This window comes from Alternaria arbusti (assembly GCF_024043155.1).
Source record: "Alternaria arbusti strain BMP 1465 chromosome Unknown scaffold_18, whole genome shotgun sequence".
NCBI classification, from domain to species: Eukaryota; Fungi; Ascomycota; class Dothideomycetes; order Pleosporales; family Pleosporaceae; genus Alternaria; species Alternaria arbusti.
The window spans coordinates 330,741-348,926 of NW_026249958.1; the positions used below are offsets into that span (position 1 = coordinate 330,741).

Consider the following 18,186-nt stretch of genomic DNA (forward strand, 5'->3'; position numbering starts at 1 on the left):
ACTTGCATGACAAGAAGAAGTGGTTCACTACGTCGTTATTCCATAAGTTACCGTCAACGCCATATACCTAGCAGTCGAAAGTCATGTGTACTACTGCATTGCTTCCATTGATGTTATCTACCAGCCACAGTACCAAATATCGGGTAGTGTGAAATGCTGTAAGTGTCCTGTACTCAACAATGTAGCTTTCCATCATTGTCCTATTTTCCTTCCCCCATTTCTTGGTCCTCGTCTTCACGCGACTTGTCCTCATCTGAGTCGTCAACTAAGATAGAATCCTCCATCGTTTGGCCTTTTATGATCATTTCTAGATCCCACTTCTGTTTGCCACGATACTTCCTCAAAAGAGCCGTTGTCAAATCCTTGAAGAATTCTGCGGGATACTCGTCTGTCTCATCGTCTTCGATCCAAGCAGCATCCGCTGTGTCTGCCCATAGTTGTACCAAGACCAGCCTTAGTGATGATCCTTTGGCTGTCTTATCGTAAGCGAGGCGGATGCTGTCCGGACCCGGATATTCATCAATCTCTTTACTAACTTCGACCAATCCCTGTATAATGTCTCGACAGAACTTCTTGCTCTTTAGTTTGAGTCCTAAAACGTATGCCTTAACAAGTTCATGTGTGTCAAGGGAGAATTTGCCATCTTCGTCCGCCCGATCTTCAACCGCGATATGATCATAGTAAAGCCACTCAACAAAGATTGCGAAGGCATCAGCGTCGATGGCGGAAAACTTATGTACTGTGATGACGTCGGTGTCATTCGACCAGCTGTGACGACAGAAAGGACAGTTGACTGGTTGATGAGCTGTCTGCTTCTCCGCCTTCCACTTCTCAATGCATCTGTGGTGAAAATTGTTACCACAATGAGTAGCGCAATAAGTAAGCTCTTGTATGCCGTGTTCGAGCGGTTCCGTACAGATCGCGCATTCACTGTCTTTCTTGAGAGGTTTGCGCTTCGGTTGTAGCTTTTTCGTGAAGAATGTGGATCTGCTGCATATGATGTCTTCGGGGACAGTGAACTCCTCGCCGCGTGAAACTTGGACGCGGACGATTTTGTGGCCGAACCTAGAAGCGCGTCAGGGGTTGGTGTTATAATCATCACAGAACACGTGCCGGATAGCTCGCTTCTTCCTAACGCTGATGCGTTTCTCCTGCTTGGACATCTTTCCTGGTCCTGGCATCTCCCGCTACTTGGAAGGCGCGATGGCTTGATAAGGTCGTTCTTGGTCGGTTCTCTGGTCGAGTTGTGAGCATTGGTCGGCAAGCCGATGAGGCTAGTACCTATGGGTGAGTGGTATTCTATCGTTCAGTTACACTATGTTGCTTCGTTAAATGCAGATCCGTGCGCAACACGCAACCGGTAGGCGTGCCTGGGGCCCTAAGAACTTGAAGAGCTGAGGCCCCGAGTGTTCTCAAAGTGAAACCTGTTGTGATTCACGATAGCGAATGATGGGTCGGGGTAAAGATGTGATGTACACAGTCGTTCGATTGTCTTCGTTTCGAGCTAATGCAGTTCGATTGGGCGTAAACAAGCATCAAACCTCGTCTATCGTGTTTGGGTAGTGTAAGTCCCGAATGCCAGGTGCAAGTCATCAGAATGAAAAACAAGAAGACAGGAGACTCCCAGTGCCGTCACGAACGCTCATCCTTTCGACCTGTATACAACCAGTCCGCCGTCGTCCGAGTCATCGGAAAGAGGCATGGAGCGGACATCTTGCTTCAGCCGACGCTTCGCACTATGTGTATGCTTCCTCACTTCGACCTTTTGACTTGGACGCTTCCTGGTTGCTGGTACTTCTATAGCTCCAGCTTTGGGACTATTCAGACCAACAGCTGGATTCTTGCCTTGCAGACTTCGCGATGCTGCTGACGCCAAACTCGTGCTGCCGCCTACAGGCGCAGTATCTTCGTCATCGCTCGTCAGATCCACTTCTACGCTCAGCTTCTCCATCCACATCTTCCTTGTCGTTCTGCCATCTTTCCTGTCTCCCCACCGGACCATGGCTGCATCTGCTAGCTCACTCACGAAGGCCTCTGGCCAGCTCTTGCCCTCGCTCTTGAACCAACCGGGCTCGATATAGGCAAGCGATATGTCGATGACGAAAGCTCGAATTTCGTCATCGCACTTACGCTCCACGAAAGCCCACTTCACGCTCTCTTTCCAGAAACGCGCGCGAGCTTCTGCGAAGTAAGTGGCAATGACTTGCGACTTGAACACTGGATCTTCGACGGCGTTGGCAACAGTCCAGAGTTTGAGGATGACAAGATTGAAGGCATCGTTAATGCGAGAGACCTTTGCGGATATGTGTAAAGTGGAGGTATACAGCCAGTCCAGGTAGATTTGCGTAGCCTCAGCGTCTAGCTCAGACTCTAGGTCTAGCTCCTTGGGTAGTGACTCGTTCTTCCAGCTCGCACGACACATCGGACAGGTCGGGATTGACTCCTTCTTGAGACTGGTAGTCGATGAGCGCTTCCAGGCTTCCATGCAGACTTCGTGGACATTTTGCCCGCACTTGGAGCAGAAGGAGATGTCTCCTATCATAGCGTTGAGAGTCTCAGCGCAGACGCAACATTCATCAATGCTGAAGATGGGCTTTCGGTTTCTCTGGAGGCGGTCTTTGAAGAATCGAGAGGTGTTGCAGATGAGGTCTACGGTAAACGAATGGTGTTAGTATGTTGGACTCCTGAAATGGCTTTATGTGTTGTTACCTTCATGTACAGTGAAGCGGCGATCAATATTGGGGGCCTTGAAGCTTATGATTCTGTTGCCCACACTGCGCCATATCAGCAAGTTACATGTGGTATAAGAGGGACGGAGTGACGTACATAATGGGCCCCAACTTCTTGGTCGCTCCTCGAGATTTAGTGATGGTCATCTGCACAAATGGTGATCTTGTAGAATGAGAATGTTGTAAGCTGAAGGGCACGGAAGACACGACCTAGATAGAAGTACTGCAGACACGAGAGGGTGAGAGCCGGGCCGTGCGCACCTCGTCATGGAGCGGTGACGGTACCTCAAGGTGAGAGAACCGCCAAGAAGCATTCCAGTATCCGAGCAAGGCGAGCATGACAGTCGTTTTGAAGGCAGCCAATACGTTTTCCGAATAGAGCGAACGTTATAGTCGTACCTGCACCTTATACAAGAAAAAAACTGAACAGGTCTGCAGACTACATTAATACAAGAACTTGCAAAGCAGGTGACCTAACTTTTACGCAGGCTCTGATTGTGTATATTTGTCCTAGGCTGGCGTGCCCGCGAAGAATTGTATATCTCTTGTGTGTGAATGGATCAGCCGACGTGGTCGAGAAAGCCCAGCCGGATGACAAAGACATCAATTGATGTGAGACATGATACTCCATGGCGCCGATCGAAAGGATGAAAAGCGTAAAACAAACTCTTCAAATGGGTATTCTGCTCATCACCGTCCTCTGCTGGTGACTCCAGACACGGTATACATCATAAGCTATGTAGCTTTGTCATAGCCAAATTCCACGCCGTCTTCCAACGCCGTCGAAATGCCGCCAGTGCCGAATATTACGCGTTTTCTGCTCAGCGAAAGGCCGTAGACGATCTGGTCCTATACGCCAATGTACCACAGCTCAACGCCCATGACCTCGAATTTCTTGCCATCGTCACTAAGGGGCTCGTTGCCAAACGTCGGGCACGTATCGGAGACGCCCTTTTCGAGGTTGTCGTCTAGCCATAGGCCATAGTGACCGTCACTGCGACACCGTCAGTCCACTGAGTCCTTAATGATAACAACACGCTGCTACTTACCCGCCGCCAACACTCAGGTAGCTATGCTCGCAAAAGATCATATAGTCATTCACCCCGCTGTAGGGGAATGCCTTGAATCTTATTCGTTCTGGCGTGCTCGCACCACTCTTACTGGCCCGACCGTTCTGTGGGGGTGCTAGCGAATCGCCCTTCCTCTTCGGTGAAGATATGGTTGTCATTCGCACAGCGTCCGTCGTATCTTCGGATGGGGGTGGTGGGAGGTTCATCTGCAGGTCTGAGAAACCTGAGAGTATGTGCGCGCGCCAGAGGAAGCATTCGCCGTTGCCGTAAAATGATGTGGAGGGCCGCGGTGCGTCGGAGAGATATGCGCCGAAGATCTATAGCGCTACGTAAGCATTCGCCCTGGGGTTGTCCTGACGTTCGCAAACTTACACCTCCGCTGCCGTCTTTGACCACTAGTACAAAGCCACCTCTCTTGCCCAGATAGTCTTCAGATTGCTTGTATAGTGTGCCTAAGCTGACACCGTTCTGTTCCAGACTATATGCCAGACTCCACTCATCCACTAGTTGTAACCTTGGTGGAAGCAGGAGCCGGATCTCTTCAGCAAGCGCCGTGCTTAGAAGCTTGCCCTTCTCTCGCATGTTGCCTCCCCATCCTCTCAGACTTAGCGGTGTCAAGGGAGGCGGTTGGAAAGGGCTCGCTATCCGATGTGGCGGCTGGTAGACCGAATTCATATCTGATGTGGTGGAGGAGACAAGGTTCGCAAATGTGTGTGAAAGTGAAGATGCGGTGGACTGCAACTGGGCTTGTATGTTGCTTGCGCTGTTACGGTTGCTGTTGTTCTCCGATCTCGATTGCGCGTCTGATTTGGGAATGGCGTCCGTGTTCAAGCGTCGCAGGATGCCCGAGACTGCATAAGAGACGGGATAGGTGAAATATGAGGACGAGCGGTTGGGTGTAGAGCGCTGCGATGGCGGTGAGGTTTGCGACGAAGGCGAGCGGAACGGGGAAGAGGACGGGGTATCTGGTGGGTACGACATGAGCGGCAACTAATTGCGATGGGAGTAATGTTCCTGAATTAATGTGGGTCGCGTGTTGGAGGTGGTGTGCTGGGGCTGTCGCAGGGCAGAGTAGCTGTGACGTTGCGCAAAATTAGTGGGCTGACAGCTGCTTGGAGCCTCACAACACCACCAGGATGGGACGTGGCTGTTACATAAGCAGGCTTGTGGTTGCGGTGAATGCATATCCGAAGGCTCTGATGAGCGCATACTAATACAGGACATGTCGGCGATGTATGCTCTGTGATTGCTTCACCCTCTGGCTCCGCGACGTGTAGCTTGCGGAGCCCTGACCGCTTTAGCTTGCTAGCGTGTCGCGCGAAAGCTTGATCTCCGCTACCCGGTAGGGCTGACCTCGCGTATTCATCGTGCATTCAAGCCAGGATCCCCATTGTCAGTCGAAAACTCGAGGATGTTTGTGGTTCAGATAGTAATGCTCGGTCCTGGCGGTGGTATCTCTGCGCCGTGATAGTTAACATGTGTCATCCCCGCGACCCAGAGTCGCATTTCTCATGGCATGCATCGGCTCGAGAAAGTAGCGAGAGTTCCATTCTTGATTGAATGCTACTAGTGTCGGCATCTCTACACTCTCAAAATGAAGCCCCAGACGGTCTATGTAGTCTCGGCGTCTGCCTCCTTTGTCGCTTCTGCGAGGTCTCGATCCAAATGCTCATTTCCCGCAGCATCTGCGTCTTCTTCCCCGTCGTCTCCGTCGCTCTTAAGCTTAGCACCTTTTCTTTCGGGCATGACCGCCATGAACGCCTTGCCCCAATCCCCAAACTCCATCCACTTGAGCATAATCTCTAGCACATGGTTCGTGACCAATACTTGCCGGCTTTTCATCTCAAGGTATTCGCCAATAGGTAGCTTTGCAGTCTTGATCCCACGGTTCACGGCGCGCTTGTGACATATGCCTTTGTGTCGGTTCTTGTCAACCAGTCCACCGATAATGTATGTACTGTTGGGCTTCAAGTGAGTTAGAACGTTGTCAGACTCAGATGAAAGATAGACGACTTCGCCTTCCTCTGCTGCAGCATCAGGTTGTTCTTGATCGCCTGATCCAGTGGCTTCTGCTGATGTCTTCAAGGCGCCGAGAACTTCTCCCCCGTTTGGCCCTGACATCCACGCCTTCGCTTTTTCGGAAACCTCAACGAAATCTTCTTCGAAGAACTGGAACCCCTTCCAACTCGTGTACTGCTTTGCTAGAATGCCATCGAATCGCTCCTTCATCTTTCCACCGAAGCTGCTCAAAGCTAGATGGGTCCTGAAGTTCGCCTTTCGGTTATCGCTGTAACACCTCGTAATCTGAAGTCCCAAGCTCTTGAGCTCGTTGTCAAACATCAGCTCTTCGAAATCGCAGTCGAAGATTACTGTTATTGGTACTTGTTTTCCAGTTGCCTGCCGAGGAGGTCGCGAAGCTGGCGGCCTTGGTCTCTTGCCATTCTCGTCGGTAGGCATCTGCGCCCACTCTTCTCGCCTTCGCTCTTTCTTCTCTTTGACTTTCTCTTTTCGCTTGAGTTTGCGATCTTCGCGACCGGCTTCCCAGCGTTCGAGCCGCCTTTGCTTTTTGAGCTGGTTTTTCGATAACTTTGGCTCCGCATTCTCACTCCCAGCCGGTGTTCCGACAGATTCTACGGCGTCGGCTTGATTGCTGTTTTCCGCTGCGACAGGTAGTTGTTCGTTTGGTGTCGGAATGGCAGGTGTTTCTGCCACATCCTCAACGCTATCCGCATGCTCTAGCTTGCGCAACTTCGCAGGACGCTCTTCGGAATCCATCTTCGAATGAGGTTTCGTCGGTTCGTGAAAGTCAAGGGTGATGCCTCCCACCCACTCAGCGTCGACAAAATTATGCTCACTCACTTGCTAGCGCGCCAAGCCAGATCCCTGTCATCGCGGGTTCCCGAGCTCGAACCTCACTGCACGTCTCCGCATCGACGACAACTTCGAATACCCATTGAGCCACGAATAATCGCCCAACATGCCGCAGGATATGCCGCCATCGGGCGGCTACAGCCCCGTACAATACAAGCGCAACCTGCCCGTACGAGGCTTCCGCCCCGCCGCATACCTCTTCGGAACCGCGGCACTCATGACCTACGGATTCTGGAGAGTCGGACAGGGTATCAGAGAGCACAAGTACGCGCCTGCCGTCGGGAGGAGACTTCCGAGTCTGGAGATATATGAGCGAAAGTGCTGACAAGTCGCAGCGAACTCGCGCGCGAGAAGATGTGGGCGCGGATACACCTCATCCCCGCGCTGCAAGCCGAAGAAGACCGCGATCAAGTACGAAGGCACCTCGCAGATAAAGCGAGAGAGAAGGAGCTACTCGGCACAGAGACCAGGGTCTACAACAGCGACAGGTATGGTTTGAAGACTTGGCTTTGTAGACAACTTTGGCTAATTCACCATGGCAGATTCGTTCGCCCTACCTTTGCAATCACGCCCGAACACGAGACGAAATAGACTTGCATACCGCGCTGGAATTGTACATATAAATTCACAAATCGTTGGCAGGCTAAGGAAACGCTGTCTCCAAATGATATCTTTCGTTGTGTTTGAAACTGTGACGCGACGTACATTCCGAGGCTTCAAACGGTGAAATGTCGCTCCGAGAGAGCCGTTGCGCGTATACATCCCGAGATAGGGTGGTTTCGAAAGTGCTGAGGAGAGGACACCCTGTGATAGGCTTCCAAAAGTGTGGTTCACAATACGTTGCGATTCCTTGGGTTCCACTGGACCCGTGAAAGTGACACCCCACCCATTGTATCGTGCACTCTCCCGCGCGTCGAAACGCGCCACCTGGACCAGGCAGTGCGCCTTGTCGTCAACTGCGCCCAGCGCCTACAGCCCTTCCATATTTCAACTCTACTAACCCTCCCAACCGTTCGCTGTATCTGTCCATAACCGACCCTCGCCAGCCGGCGCAACCTTTGGCGACGACATAGCGCAATGCCTTTCATCACCAACTTGTTCGGTAGCCTGAAGAATGCGACGCCTGTCGATACAGGCACCTTGCCACGCGCAGATGACAATGGCACGCCCGATGGAGCCGACGAAGACTGGGATTTTGTAACAGCGCACGAAGCCGGAGTCGTCTACCACGACCGTATCACGATCCTACTTGGTACCCATCGAGAGACTCGTCACCACATCTTCATCGCCGACATGCCCAGGTCTTCTAAACTCCTGAATCATGTCTGCACTCTCGAGCCATCACAACGACACTTGCATCTCTCCCTCCCCGACCTCTTCATGGTGAAATTATATCTCAAATCGCAGTTCACAACCGTCGACTCGCTGGCCATCGAACATTCTTGGTCAAACATCATCAAGCTAGCCATCACTGCCGATATCTTCCAAGACGCCTACATGGGAGATAAGGCCCTCGCAGCGCTCACAAAGAGGGGCATCTTCGCCCTCGAACCCAACAACGCGGTGTTGCTGTTCAAAGAAGACGACTTTTCACTCGCCCGGGAATATCAAGACAAGACGGGTGACGGGAAGAAGCTGATAGAGACACTTGACAAGGTTGCAGAGAAGGGTGCAGAGAAGCCTAAGCCGCCCGAATTGGAGCTACCCAAGCCTCAAGACGTGAACTCCATGCCCGACGTCTACAAGCGGAAGAGCGAGGGCGCAAGATTCGGTAAGAGTGTATTAAGAGGGCTGGGACAAGGCACCGCAAAGAAGGGAAGTGACATGGATGACAAAGTGCATCCTACACGGCAGCCCAGCGTTCCGCCAGGTGTGGAAGCGTTGAAGCGTGGCGATGCCAGCAACTTCACGTGGCCTGACAAGAACGTGAAGAAGTGATCTCGGAGCCTTCAAAGATATGTTGGACGAAGAAAGCTCTACGCAAATGTCACGGTCACCGCTCATGGATTCAAGGCCCCATGAAGGGAGATTACAGCTGTTTCATTGAGAGACGTCAGTTGGGGAATTAGACTAGTCGTCCGTCTTACAATCATCACTATGCACTGCCCATCTACATCTGCGTATGACGTGGTAATCATCCGAAAACACACCTAGGCCATCTCCTCTGTGCATCTGGAACACAAACACGGCCCTTCAAACCACGGCGACAGCAAGTCCTGCCTCTGCTCCACTCGTACACCACCAACGTTTACATAGCTGCAGAACAATTCATCTCCCATAGTCACTGCCTTGATTGCGAGAAAGCGCACAGTCGTACTCCCATTTTCTCTTCTCCACTCCACGTTCGGTGCGCAGCTGTGATTGAACAACGGCAGATGAGGTGTGATTTCATCAATGAAGCCAAGCCGGTGGTCCAAAGAACCAGCTTTGTTGTTGGCTAGACGCGTCCAGATGGAATGAAGAACCTCAGTATCGAAGTTGCGGTTTGCGAAGACATCTACATCGAGTTGCTCTAAGATCTTGATTGGGATGATGATGGACTCATTCAGGGTGAAGACATCAAGATGATCTTTGTTGGCTAGAGGCTTGAGACGCGCAATCAGCGGGTGATCTAACGGTGACTTTTCAACACCAGCTTGAACGCATGTTGCCAGCAATCGTAACATGAGGAGAGGTCGGAGAGGTGAGGCGTTGTGCGTCAAGCCTCTAGCGGGTGCCTGGAGCCATTCAAAGTCTTTACCGCATAAAACTCTATGGCAGGTTTTCATCGCGAGGCGGAGACATTCGTCGGAGCAGTAGCTATCGGAACAGCACGTGGCTCCCTTTGGAGCATCCGGTAAACGCGCATAGCAATTGGAACAGGAATTTGGTGGCGGGGTGCTGCATACACCGGTTGCGGTACGATCTGTAAGTATACATTCGCCGGCCCTTATGTCGCGAGCCGCAAACATACCCAACATGTCTTCGCCTGGGTCTTTTGCCAAGGTACTTCTACCAAGAAAACATGGTGCGTCGTTGCCAGTCTCACTGAGCTCCTCGTTTACCAACTCAATGAGCCCTGATGAACGCGTCAGATGGCGCTCAATGGTCCATGGATATTCTACTGTAAGCACTCCGCCATCTCTTACTCTATCTTGCACCTCATGAGGTGTGCCGCTAAGAGCCCTTGCAGCCTCCTCTTTTCGCTTCAGAAACGCGCGCAGGACTTCAGCTCTCTCTGTAGCCTTCTCACACCACAAGGGCCGAGCGTGCATTATCGACTCTTCCAGCATCCCGGCTGCGTCCCATTGACAATGACAAGCTTGAAGAGCAACTGCGAGCAGTTCATACACCGATTGTCTGAGATCTTTATTGGCATCCGGATCGCCTGCTTGCAGTAGTTTGGCTTTGTACATGTCGCCGACTGCGAGCTCAGGGAAGTTGAGCATCCACATGCGACGGCCACGCTCGAACCAGGCTTGAGGATCATATGGGCGATGTTGAATACGCTGATTGCAGGTATCGAGAGATTCCAGGATTTCTCTCACTTGACTAGGATGTAGTCGACCAGTTTGCTGAACAGTTCCGGAGCGGTAGATGGAAGGCACGTAACGCTGCGGCGATGCGGCATCCGTTGTGTCTGGACGCGTTGTACTCTCTGGGGTCACAGGTCTCGCATGTGTATCCATGGTGGTATCAAGAGCGCTGACATCAGTCTGGAATGAAGGTGTTGATTTTGCATCGCGATCGAATTGGGCCGCCCATCTATCGCCAGCTTCTTAGGGGACGTGCACAGAGGTAGACGATGTGATGATGTCTGACGTCATCGTGAAGAGGTGACGGCTCACCTCGGCATGCATTATCTCCCATCATAATTGACATCAAGAGATCTAGCGGGATGGAAGAGCGCTAAATTCTATCTGAAATTTGATGAGAGTTAAGCCGTTGCATTGCAAATCGAGTGACCGTGACGAGCTCGGATCTACATGGAGACGTACCAGCGCAGCATTCGTCAGCAAGTTAGAGTCATTACTTACCTAACTACCTAAAGTACCCCTTAAAGTTATTGCAATTGGATTATTACGAGACAAGCGCGCATACAAAAAGATCTCGCCCATGGTCGCGTCTCGCTTACCTCACCAAGGGACCCTTTGTTTACCTAGGGACGTGCGAGGTGTTCCGAACCCTGCAAGTTTCATCGATAAGAATCCAACAAGCCCCTTCCCCGCTTCCTATGTCGTAACAAGACACAGGTAGCTATCAAACACGACACAGTCGAAGTATATCGTGCTACCTTCGCCATGACGTTAATCCAAACCCTACCTGCGGAGCTCTTCGACCCAATCCTGAAAGTGTACGTCGATACCGTCCCGCTCCACGAGAGCTTTCGTGCTCGCGCCGTGTCTCGTAAGTAGTTACTCGATTGCTTCGATAGAGATCCGAGCAAGTTCATATTAATTCTTCAATTTGCATCGGCATTGTTTGTTCGCGACTAATGCGTCTTCAGGGACGTTTCGAAATGCGATCGACCACGGCGGCTGCTGTGGGAAATATCGAAGCTGTCGATCATTTCATAGCACAAGGGGCGGACCCTCTGGGGTACACTTCTGGCATACTCACTGGCCCAATCAAAGCAGCTGCAGTATGTGGCCACACTTCAATGGTTCGCAAGCTTGTAGAGATTGCGAGACAGGATTTCCCGACTCTTGGAGCGCGGGAACGTGACTGGATTCTCGTCACGTTCGAGACGGCGGTGTGTCATGCCATGAAAGCTGGAGACACGGAATCAGTACGAATGCTACTAGAATTCTTCGTCACTCGCCGTAAAGCCCGAATCCCGGAGATTTGGAAAAAGTTGATTATCGATGGAGCACAAAACGGCAAAACCGAAACCCTCGTAACGATTTTGAAGGACCATATCCCGAAACGCACTCCAGCGGATCACCACAGCGATTTGCAGTACGCGTTAAAAGAAGCTTGCGAAGCTGGACATTCCGAACTCGTATGCCGCATACTTGGTGGCGATTTCGTGCTTTTAAATCGAAATCACCTAATTCAACAAACATCGCTGGAAGCAGCTCGTTACGGACATCGAAAGTTGGTCGATGTCCTCAGAAGCCACGGCGCCCGTATCGGATCACAACATCTCGTCGAAGGTATGAAAACTTTTGCAGACAGGTCAACGACCCACTTCCTTATGACCCGCCACCTGGTTGATGCGGGTGTTCCAATAGACGCGCAAGTTCTTAAGCAGTGTGAAAGTCAGGCATCTTTTGCACTACGTGCAAGACACAAGATGAAGGAGAGCCACTTCTGTCTTACTGATGGTGCCATGGTAACCATCTTGATTGCGAGCGAAGCAAAGCGACAGGGCTTACGTGCAGAACTCAAATCGTGCGGCAGCATCAAGCTTCTACTGAGGCTAGTGCTTAACGGGAAGATTGTAGTTCCTCCTGTGCCGCTGGATTTCATGAAATTAGGGGTAGAGGTAGTAGACTGGCTGGCGAATGAGAGTCAGCCAGCGGCGTCTTGAATTGGTGGACATGTTTGCGTCACGAGTGAGCCACTGCATATTTGGCTCGTAGAGTGAAGGCTGCTCTCACGAAGTGAGTAATGCATTTAGAAAAGACAGTGTATACATACAATGCCTACCCACGCTTCTTCTGGCTACCGCTTGGTGATCGTCTTCTGCTCCTTTGCATCATCCCTCATCTCCTGCTTGATCTTGCTGATTATGCCTGCACCGCCATAGATCATAGCAGTGTATACCTGTGCCACACTCGCTCCCGCATCGAGGATCTCTCTCGCCTGCCGACCATTTGTGATGCCGCCCGTTGCGAATATAATCTTGCGTGGTGCGTTTGGTGCTGGCGCAGTCCTGGGTGTAGAGTGAAGGGTCATTGTAGGTGCTGATTCGGAAAGATCGTCGACGTTGGAAGAAAGTTGTGTTGGAGACGGTTGGTCGAGATCGAGCGTTGGCTTGGTTTTGGAAGACCCGGTAGAGGGCTTGTCGTCTGTGCTCTGGCCAGCGGTTGGCTCGTCGGTGTGTGCTTCTGACGGTGGTGCAATGTGCTTTGGGCCTTCGTCGAGCGCTTTCCTGTACCTGCTGACAAGCGAGAGTGTGCGCTCGAAAGTCTGGGGACCTGAGTAGCCTCCCTGTTCGAGAAGCAACTTTGCTTCTGATTGGGGAAGTAGGTAGCCCTTCGGCAGTGGGTCTGGTCGCTTCTTCGTGGTGTTGCCAACGATGACACCATCCACACCGGAGTCCCAGACTGCCTCACAGATGCCTGACACCTGCTCTTCCGAGTCCTCATCGGGGCTGACTTTGACCATAACAACAGGCTTTGTCTTGCGGTCGATCTTCTTGACGGCGCCTACTACTCCGGAGAGCAACCGCGTCAAGGGCTCGACGTTTTGGAGAGTGCGAAGACCAGGTGTGTTGGGCGAGGAGACGTTGACTACTAGAATGTCGGCGTACTTGCCAACATGGCCCACGGCGGTGGCATAGTCGCGTACTACAGCATCGATGTCGTTCTCGGAGGTCGTCTTGTTCTTCGCAACTTGCACAGCCATTAGACGCCCCTTGAGCAGCGAGCCCGGTGGAACGCCAGCTTCACCGTCGAGGACCTGGCGTTCGGCGTCTTCACCTAGTCCAAGGCCAGCGTGGTATGCGAATTCCCTGACGCGTTGTCGTAGCCGTGAGGCGACCAGCTCGGCGCCTTCCGAGTTGAAGCCGTAGCGGTTGATGAGGGCGTTCTGGCTGGGTATCCTGAAGACACGGGGCTTGGGGTTGCCCTCCTGTGGCAGCAGCGTGACAGCTCCCACCTCTACCACTCCTGCTCCGAGCTCGAACAGCGGTGTCGGTATTTCGGCGCCCTTGTCAATGCCGGCAGATGTTCCAATCGGGTTGTTCAGCGTATGTCCAAAGACTTCGACAGCCAGATCACCCTGGGAGTCAGCCACGCCGCGTTCCCTAGGATTCAGGCCAAAGCTATGCAGCACCTTGAGCATATGTGTTCCAGCATGATGCGCCTCCTCGCCATCTGGGTATATTTGTCGTAGCGCAGGCACAACAAGCCATTCGTGGATACTTGCGCGCGTATCGGTGACGTAGAGGTAGCCAAAAGTACCACCGAGCGTCAGGAGCGTGCCGTATACGAGGTTCTTGGTACGGGTACCAGCCGATCCAACGTTGGTCGCGGTTTCCGTGGCCGTCGTGGCTTGTCTTCTGGGGTGCTGGAACGGGCGATGTGAGGGGCGGCAGCGCGGTATCGATGGCCGTACGCGTAGAGCACGCATATTTGCGGCGGAGTTCATCATCATGGGTGTGATAGGCAGCCCATGCGACACTCAATGGCTGCACAATTGCCTGGTCGAGATGGCGCTGCCGACTTTGAGCCGTGATGAAGCTCGGAACCAGCCAATGACGCGGGCTTGGCACCAGGTACCGACACCGCGTTTCCTACATCCTCTCCTTCCCTACACAACCTAACTTTGTGGTCGTATACGACACATCTACAATGCAGTCGACCCTTCTCGCATATCCCGCTCTCATTTGATTTGACGTCTCGCCCCTGCTTATGTGGCGCATACTCGTTTCCCAAGCATGATCATCGTACCAATCTCAACAGTCGATTTCAACAACGACTCAAGCTTTATCGGTCTGGTCTTCTCACGGGTCACCTTTAGAGGCCTCGTTTAGTAGGCTGTAACTGCGGATTATCTTACTCCGTCAGACGTTCTCTGGATTTGATCTCACAAGGGCTACTGATACCCCAGTCTTCATCATTGGCCGGACACCAGATCTTATTGGGATGCTCAATCATGAGCCATCGAGAAGTCCATCCCCAGCTTGATCTGCTCTTAGCGTAGAGCTTTCCGACACATTTCTTCGCTCCCCACAGCGATATCCCGGCCTGTTCATCTATTAGATTGCTCAGAGCTCAAGAGCCGAACAACATCCGGTGGTACGGGCACTTGCACGGAGAAACTACCATCTCAGAGAATACTTGCACCAATGGTATCAGCCATGCTCGCTGTTAGGATTATTCAGATTACTCCATGCGTATAGTCTGTAGGATGATACCTACTTGCGGGGCGCAACGGTCCCACCGTACAAGCTTTCATAAAGCTTGAGTATCTTAGCTTTTCTCCACTGTTCCTTACTCTACAGGACTCTGTTCGAAGTCGAGACAATGATTCAGCTCACTTTACTTCATCTCTGGCTTCTCCTTGTACCAGCGCTTGCTGGTATGACCAAGACTGGCACCCTCTGCACCGTCACTCCGTCCGGCACCAAGGATGACAGCCCGTTCATCATGGACGCCTTCAAGCAATGTGGCCAGAACGGTCAGATTGAGATCATGAAAGGTGATTATACCATCGCCAAAGTCATGGACGTCCTGGACCTCAACAACTGTGACATCTCCATTCGCGGCAAACTGACTTGGAGCGACGATATCCAGTACTGGGTCCGCAACAGCGTTAGTGTGACATATTCCCAACGAAGTACAGCATTCCGTCTGGGCGGTGAGAACTTCACTCTGCAAGGTCACGGTGAAGCACTCTTCTTTGGCAATGGGCAGAAGTGGTACGACGTGAACCGTGATGGGAGCAACATGGCCGGTAGGCCCATCAGTCTGACACTCTGGCATGCGAAGAACGTATGGATTGATGGAATTACTTGGAGGCAGTCCCAGTTCTGGTATGTCTCTACAACAACATGAGGGACCATAGTTACCCGTTCCAGAGCCTATTGCTAACCGCACAAAAGGCATACATTCGTCGCCTACTCCCAGAACATCACGATGACAAACCTTGACATGAACGCCACTTCATCCTCCCAATGGGGCACCGTCAATACTGATGGCTTCGATAGCTGGAACTCCCAAGATATTGTGCTCAAAAATTGGGTCGTGACGTGCGGCGATGTAAGTCCTCATCGATCTCGCGTCTGTGCTATACCTAATCTGTTCGAAGGACTGCATATCGGTTAAAGGCAACAGCAAAAACATCCATGTCAAGAACGCCACCTGCTACGAGTCTGGCGCCATGGTAATTGGCTCAATGGGTAATCCCACGAACGTTCCCGAGACGGTAGACAACGTGCTCTTCGAAGACATCACTGCTATTCATAGTTCCAACGCGGCCTGGATCAAGACATACCCTGGCCAAGGCCATGTGAAGAACGTCACCTTCCGCAACATCAAGTTTCAGGACGTCAATCAGCCTATATACGTCTCGCCGTGTATCTACAGCTACCAGAACTGCGATTCGAGCCGCTTGAAAATCAGCGACATTACTTGGGAAAACATTACTGGTACCTCGAGATACAATGTGGCCGCGGGTATCTACTGCAGTCGCGGCGCACCTTGTGTAGAACAAGAAGAGATGTGATTGTTCTATAGAAGAGGGAGGAAGCCCTGTATAAATAATACTAGGGCGACGCTAGTGCTAGCGTGGATGAATCACGTGATAGGATCCTAACTAACAGCCCCCCTAGAACCTATTATAAGGTGAACATATAAAAAACAAGAGAGAAAAGAAAAAGAAAGAACTAGTTACTAAGGACGGGACTGCCTTAAAGTATTATACTATAGTAAGAGTAGTCCGCGTTAGGGTTATAGGCATCGCTTAGCTGCTTACTATAGCAGGGCTACTATATATAGCTATCTTTGCCTTCGCGCGACATAGTTCGCTTAAAATGCAGGTTAGTCTAGACACTGCTAAACAAAGCAATAAGCTTCTCCTCCTTGCGATCCTTAAGCTTCTTCTAGTACGTCTAGTGCAAATAGAAGTTTGTATATTTATTCTACGCCTCTTTATACTCTAGGGTTATGCTAGAGTTAATAGCGAGCTACTTAGAGGCGAGAGCCTCTATGCGGTTAGCGTCTTTGTATAAGTCCTAGAGAAAGAAACACTATAACGCGATGTTCTTATTAATATTAGATATGTAGAGTAGAAGTAGTTGCGTGCAGGCAAGAGCGTCTATACAGTCGGCATCTTTGCGGGAGTCTTAGAGAAAGACAGTCCGTAGGGCAATGTCCCTACCCTTGTCGGACATGTAGGCCTGTAGCGAACACGTGAACGCACTAAGAGCAAGCTAGGTAGAATACTGCGGAATAAGGCCGAGGGTCTAGCAAACAGCCTTAAACTTCGTTGAATTAAGTAGCTTTATAAGCATGTTAGCAGGATTATTCTTACCGCTAATCTACTTAATTAATATAGTACTATTCTAGACATAGTCTTAGAGAAAGTAGTAGCGTATGTTAATATGTTTACTATAGTAGTAAAACTTAGAATTCTTAGAAAGTTTAATCGCAGACTAATTGTTAATATAGATTAGAACAGTAGAGAAGTAAATGCTAAGGCCTAGGTTATTAATAAAGTCTTTAAGCCAGATAGCTTCCTTAACGGCCTCGCCTAGGGCGATGTATTTGGCTTCGCAAGTAGATTGCGCGATAACTTTCTATTTAGCGGAGGCCTAGAAAACAGAGCTGTTAGCTAGCGTAAATATGTAGCTAGTAGTAGAGCGACGTAAGTCCTTACATCCCGCCTAGTCCGCATCTACATACCTAATAAGGCGCGGTTCCTGTCTAGAATATGTTATGCTAACATCTTGCGTTCTCTTAACGTAGAAGTAGGCGCGAGTAATGCCGTCGAGATGCTTCTAGAAAGAGTTTGCGTTATAACGTCTGTAGAGAGAAGCAGCATAGGCAAGGTCGATATAAGTTATAGCAGGCATATAGTTAAGCGAACTAAATATCTAGAGGTAACGCTTCTTAAATAATAGAGCGGCATCTCTATCACTATTAGAAGTGCGTGTAAGCTTTAACTAATAGTCGCAAGAAGTATTAGTAATAGAGAGATTACTAAGGTTATACTAATCTAGTACACGACAGACATACTCCGCTTAGTAAATCTTTATAGTGCCGTAAGCATGCTCAATGTGCATTCCTAAGTATAGCGCGTCCGGATTCTTAGAAGTAATAATAAATACCGCAGCAAGTTAGGCTTTAAACAGATTAATAATATTATTATATAGAGCATAGATGCGGATGTTATTAACGTGCACGGAAATAATAATTGTGTCTGTAATGTGCACGTAGACGCAAGAATCGTAGAGTAAGGTTTGAAAACTAATATCTGTTAGCTTCTTAGTAAGCATCTAATACTACGCCTAGAGAGACTAGATAAGTCTATACAGGGACTTCCCTAGTAACTAAGCATGCCCCTTAGAAAGCACTACAGAAGAGAGCGGTATATAGTACACTTGCTCCTTAAGTTTAGCATTAAGAAATGCTACGTAGATATCTACCTACGATATCTTCTACTTAAGGAGCGCACACAGGGCAAGCAATATCTAAATAGATGTAGACTTAGCTGTTAGAGAGAACTTCTTATTATAATTAATGCTAGGCCGCTATTAGAAACCTCGGGCGACTATACGAGCCTTAAACTTTGCGATATTACTAGTAGGGGTAAGTTTAGCCTTATAAACGAATTTAGATAAGATAGCTTTAGTGCCGTAAGGCAAC

General features: G+C 50.5%; 8 protein-coding genes across 8 annotated transcripts; 3 read left to right on the forward strand and 5 right to left on the reverse strand.

Annotated features, from left to right (window-relative positions):
- Nucleotides 1–200: 200 nt before the first annotated feature.
- J4E86_009735 (uncharacterized protein) lies at nucleotides 201–1,163 on the reverse strand (the record flags this gene model as incomplete). The annotated part of the gene is made up of 2 exons (XM_051450237.1): nucleotides 201–1,065; nucleotides 1,108–1,163. The coding sequence occupies 2 exons, from the start codon at nucleotides 1,161–1,163 to the stop codon at nucleotides 201–203; spliced, it is 921 nt and encodes a 306-aa protein (XP_051298625.1).
- Nucleotides 1,164–1,642: 479 nt separating this feature from the next.
- Nucleotides 1,643–2,876, reverse strand: J4E86_009736 (uncharacterized protein; the record flags this gene model as incomplete). The annotated part of the gene is made up of 3 exons (XM_051450238.1): nucleotides 1,643–2,605; nucleotides 2,720–2,774; nucleotides 2,827–2,876. The coding sequence occupies 3 exons, from the start codon at nucleotides 2,874–2,876 to the stop codon at nucleotides 1,643–1,645; spliced, it is 1,068 nt and encodes a 355-aa protein (XP_051298626.1).
- Nucleotides 2,877–3,578: 702 nt separating this feature from the next.
- J4E86_009737 (uncharacterized protein) lies at nucleotides 3,579–4,780 on the reverse strand (the record flags this gene model as incomplete). Its single annotated transcript, XM_051450239.1, has 3 exons — nucleotides 3,579–3,723; nucleotides 3,779–4,116; nucleotides 4,172–4,780. 3 exons carry the CDS (start codon nucleotides 4,778–4,780, stop codon nucleotides 3,579–3,581), a joined length of 1,092 nt encoding a protein of 363 aa, XP_051298627.1.
- Nucleotides 4,781–5,410: 630 nt separating this feature from the next.
- Nucleotides 5,411–6,574, reverse strand: J4E86_009738 (uncharacterized protein; the record flags this gene model as incomplete). Its single annotated transcript, XM_051450240.1, has 1 exon — nucleotides 5,411–6,574. The coding sequence occupies one exon, from the start codon at nucleotides 6,572–6,574 to the stop codon at nucleotides 5,411–5,413; it is 1,164 nt and encodes a 387-aa protein (XP_051298628.1).
- A 202-nt stretch (nucleotides 6,575–6,776) lies between these two features.
- J4E86_009739 (uncharacterized protein) lies at nucleotides 6,777–7,261 on the forward strand (the record flags this gene model as incomplete). Its single annotated transcript, XM_051450241.1, has 3 exons — nucleotides 6,777–6,934; nucleotides 7,006–7,158; nucleotides 7,213–7,261. The coding sequence occupies 3 exons, from the start codon at nucleotides 6,777–6,779 to the stop codon at nucleotides 7,259–7,261; spliced, it is 360 nt and encodes a 119-aa protein (XP_051298629.1).
- Nucleotides 7,262–7,747: 486 nt separating this feature from the next.
- On the forward strand, nucleotides 7,748–8,608 carry J4E86_009740 (uncharacterized protein; the record flags this gene model as incomplete). The annotated part of the gene is made up of 1 exon (XM_051450242.1): nucleotides 7,748–8,608. One exon carries the CDS (start codon nucleotides 7,748–7,750, stop codon nucleotides 8,606–8,608), a length of 861 nt encoding a protein of 286 aa, XP_051298630.1.
- Nucleotides 8,609–12,316: 3,708 nt separating this feature from the next.
- On the reverse strand, nucleotides 12,317–13,969 carry J4E86_009741 (uncharacterized protein; the record flags this gene model as incomplete). Its single annotated transcript, XM_051450243.1, has 1 exon — nucleotides 12,317–13,969. The coding sequence occupies one exon, from the start codon at nucleotides 13,967–13,969 to the stop codon at nucleotides 12,317–12,319; it is 1,653 nt and encodes a 550-aa protein (XP_051298631.1).
- Nucleotides 13,970–14,844: 875 nt separating this feature from the next.
- On the forward strand, nucleotides 14,845–16,045 carry J4E86_009742 (uncharacterized protein; the record flags this gene model as incomplete). Its single annotated transcript, XM_051450244.1, has 3 exons — nucleotides 14,845–15,353; nucleotides 15,423–15,579; nucleotides 15,629–16,045. The coding sequence occupies 3 exons, from the start codon at nucleotides 14,845–14,847 to the stop codon at nucleotides 16,043–16,045; spliced, it is 1,083 nt and encodes a 360-aa protein (XP_051298632.1).
- Between the last annotated feature and the right edge of the window lie 2,141 nt (nucleotides 16,046–18,186).